The sequence below is a fragment of the Elaeis guineensis genome, chromosome 10 (assembly GCF_000442705.2).
Source record: "Elaeis guineensis isolate ETL-2024a chromosome 10, EG11, whole genome shotgun sequence".
NCBI lineage: Eukaryota > Viridiplantae > Streptophyta > Magnoliopsida > Arecales > Arecaceae > Elaeis > Elaeis guineensis.
Window position 1 is genome coordinate 83,051,696 of NC_026002.2, and position 4,082 is coordinate 83,055,777.

Below are 4,082 nucleotides of genomic sequence, written 5' to 3' on the forward strand. Positions count from 1 at the left end.
AATTTATCGAGTTCTGTTATCAAAAAGTGTGCTTTTTTTTTTTTTCCCTGCTATAAGGGAGAGTCCGGAAGCCCTCTAGCGCCACGTATTGCGAAGAAGATTAGGTGGGTGCGGTGAACCCTAAGGTCCTGGAAAAATTATTGTCTAGGCTTGGTGCAGGTAGACCATCCAAATTCCACGGTGAATGACACGCCACATCCATCCTTGTATTTCGCAAAGAGAACTGCGCTGGTCTACCTGGGGGCTGGTCCAGGCAATAATTAATTTCTCAAGGCCCTTACCCTCGCGAGCCTCAACCCCTTTAGCACGAGAGAGAGTCGGTCCCCTCAACCCTTTAGTACGAGAGAGAGACGGTCCCTCTCTCGACGGTCATATTGCGAGAGCCGGCGAGTGGAGTCGGCCTTGGAGAAGCGTAGGCCCTTCCTCTCCAAGCTGTAATTTTGCTTGCAAAAAAGACTTCTCCTGAGAGGCGAGGATATGGGAAAAGCATCCAAAGACAAGAGGGTAACCAGTTTCTTGCTTCATTCCTTCGGGATTCCTTCCTGGTGTTCCCGGGCTTCGATTAATTTCTTTTTCAAAAGAAAAAAAAGGATTATTATTAATATTGATTGTGCTCCAGGATATTTACTACCGCAAGGCAAAAGAAGAGGGTTGGCGGGCACGGAGCGCGTTCAAGCTCCTCCAGATCGATGAGGAATTCAACATCTTTCAAGGTGAACATTCCTATCCGACGATCTGCTGGGCTTCTTCGCTTTATATTTCTGGCTTCCCTTTGATGTCAAGCGATCTACTAAAACTGAGCCGATCTCCCTGAAATCTAGAGCGTAATTGACAGGGAGAGAATGGATTCGAAAGTATTTATTTTTTGAGAATTAATTCGTGTCGGTTGGGCAAATGATCAAGAAAATACTATCTGTCGGTCCATTTTATAGAGGCAGTAAAGTTCCTATTCATCATATCTTTTATCATTCATAATTTAGGTTTTGAGGATCTAAATGATCAGTGGGACCTTGAAATATTATTATCCAGAAATTTCATTCTTGATTGGTTTTATTACTGTTTAGATTATCCAAAATTTTCCATCTGTTGACTATAAAGCATCGAGTCCGAGAGACTTGTCTTTGGAGTCTGCCTTCTTAAACAATTTCTTAAACATGATTTTTTTTTTCCCCTGAAAAGAAAAAGGTCAGTTTATTGCAAAACTTTCTCCCTAGGTTATTGACTTGATTTTTTTAGGTTTTTTTGTTTTGCATTGATGGCTTTGTCTGACGTCCTCCAACTTTCAGAGAACTTGCATTTTGTAGGTTACTACTAACAATGTGTCATTGTTTTCCTTGCTTGGATGTACAGAATGGCTGAAATTTGTCAAACAATCATTAAGCACTGCAGTTCCTTGTTGTAAAGTAACTAAAGAAATTTGCATTTGAGATTGCTAGAATGATTCTCCGCTACTGATTTCTCATCTCATTTCAACGTTGCATCTAGCTGCTTCCCTTTTCATGATTCCCCTCTTTGGATAATCATTCTATGCGGAGAATTTATGGTTCTTCTATGTTGTTGTCAGTGGGTGCATACAACTACTTTTTGGCCTTTAGTAGTTGTAGATGTATCTGTAACTTCAATTTCATCTTTTCTGCATGGATGCCCATGTAAATATGCACAATGTATAGAATGGCTTATTGATTTTGAAAAATTTGGATCAATAATTTGGCAACAAATCTCTGAATACAAAGAATCTTGATCTACAGGGGTGAAGCGCGTGGTTGATCTTTGTGCAGCCCCTGGCAGCTGGAGTCAGGTATTTCTTGAGATTGGCATGTGGCAATGTTTTCAGTTATTCATATTTAGAAATCTGTACTCTTGAGACGCTTTATGGACTTATGCATTGTAGCTTACTATCAAGATTAGTGTATCACTTTGAAAAATAGTTTTTCTGCATTTAAAAATTAATTTTATTTGTGCACATCACTTAGTTCTTATTAGGTTTCTATACTATCTAATTGGCAAATGTGGAAGTATATGGACAAAGTTATTTTCAATAGCGACTCTCTTGGAACGGAAAACCACCTTCATTTTCTAGAGTCCTAATTAATTGAATTCTATATTACTTCATGTTGTCAAGTATATCTGAATGGGCTACACGTACAATTCTTGTGATTTTCTATGTGAAGGTCTTGCACCATTTCTCTCTCTCTCTCTCTCTTTTTCTTTAAAGTGGGGGCATTAGGCTTCCATTCATCCTCCTTACATTTGGATGCAGTTGGTAAACCTTCAATTGTCATATGTGTAGGGAGAGATTTGTGCTGAAAGATGAAGTATATCTGGGAAGCATTATTAAGTTAGTCCAGCAAATGTGAATGAATGGCATTATGAGAGGCCACAGAGACAGAGTTTTGGCAGGAAGAAGTCCCCCTTGTTTGTTGAAGGGCCAGTCTTATTAGTAGAGTTGCTATCTGAGCATATGTATTCAAAGTCATTGCACTTGCTGGAGGTTGAGGAACCACTTATCTGTAAAAGCCTTCTCAAAGTTCAATGTCTAGGCCTGTATATGTAGAATACCTCACTCATGTTTTGAACTACTGGTTCCTTTTTGCTTTGTGTTTTTCATTCTCGTTGTGCGATATGTATACTTTCCACTTCCATTGAGCTATTTAGCTGATTGGCCTTGTTGCTAACTAATGCATATTTCTATGGCAATGAAGTCTCTTGTATCTTACCTCTTGATTTTAGTAGATGAACTATATAATTCCTGTAGTATTTAAATTTAAAATAATCTCACTGCATTAAGAATATTAGTGTTGAAACCAGTAGGAAAAAAAATACTAACCCATTTCCTTGTTGCTTTGATGATTGATTTGATGTTGCTGGTTACAATCTTTGCTTACATATCTTACCTGCAGGTGTTGAGTCGAAAGTTATATGCTCCAGCTAAGATGTCACCGGATCATAGGTAAGACATCTCTTATTATACATGATATGCAGTTTCTTTTTTGTAATTTATTGTTGATCATCCTGCTGCATAAATCCTTTTCTTGGCAGTTATTTGTTAAACATCTGATTGAGGAATTGTTTTTTATTCTACTGCAATTTCTTAATAGTCTTGAATGAACTAAAATAAAGCGCCAATGCAAACCCAATCAAATATTTATTCTCTTAAATCTAGAGTTGGATCAAAATCTTATCCGGCTAATTGTATTCCTGAATTTTATATCCGTATACATTCCACTCACATTTTTTTTTTTCAAGATTTCCCAAGAAAAGTGTAAAGTTTTACTCAAAATCCGTATAATAGCATGTCTTATTAGCTGGAGAACTTGAATCCACAAGCTTATTAATAAGCTAAAAATTCTAGAGTCATTGTTTGCTTGCTGTAAAATTTAAACCTTTCCTATTTGCTTTAAGACTCTTCATTGTCTTTTATCACATGTCTACAATCTGATCAAAACACTATTTTTGGATGACAGGCATTAATTTTGCTCAACTTTCTTAGCAGCTACCTGTAACTTCTGCCTAAAGAATTCACATTTCAGTCTCAGGCTTCCCATCAAACTTCTCTTAATCTGGGATGGTATAAGTATATTCCTTGTGAGGGGTGACTTTTTTTTTTTTACAATTGCCTATAATTGTGCCTCTGGATGACTTAGCACCATATGTTAAATTTTGCCACCTCGTTTTGTCCATTCTTTTTCTTGCTCTAGGGGAACCTTTTGGGTAGCTCCTTGTATTCAGAAGTCCAGAACCTGTAACCGGCAATCTAGGTCTCCTTATCCTCTAGCAGGTCTTTTGTTGTTTGTTGCAGGCTCCTCTTTTGGCTAGAGATTCTTTGGGCAGGAATTTGGCACCATGTTAGAGGAGTAATCACTAACATCAGGTTAAGAGCCAAATATAAATGTTCTCAAACATTTTCCAATCAAACCTTATTCTGTAATTGCAATTGCATGTATGGATGAGTTAAGGGTTGCTCGTTGAGGTTGATGTATATGACTATGTCACTTAAGATGTCTACTTATCATATGTATAAAAAAAATTATGCCTTGCATCATAAGATCCTTTCCTCCTTATAGAGAATTCATGACCGAGTA

The 4,082-nt window shown here is 37.5% G+C and overlaps 1 protein-coding gene across 2 annotated transcripts in view; it reads left to right on the forward strand.

Moving 5' to 3' along the window:
* Nucleotides 1-236: 236 nt before the first annotated feature.
* LOC105035695 (uncharacterized) overlaps nucleotides 237-4,082 on the forward strand; it is an 11,202-nt gene continuing 7,356 nt past the window's right edge. For both annotated transcript variants that reach the window (XM_010911344.4, XM_010911345.4), the window contains exons 1-4: nucleotides 237-504; nucleotides 620-713; nucleotides 1,749-1,798; nucleotides 2,901-2,950. In XM_010911344.4, coding sequence (XP_010909646.1) covers nucleotides 478-504; nucleotides 620-713; nucleotides 1,749-1,798; nucleotides 2,901-2,950 — 221 coding nt within the window. In that variant the 5' untranslated portion in view covers nucleotides 237-477. The remainder of the gene's footprint in view (nucleotides 505-619; nucleotides 714-1,748; nucleotides 1,799-2,900; nucleotides 2,951-4,082) is intronic.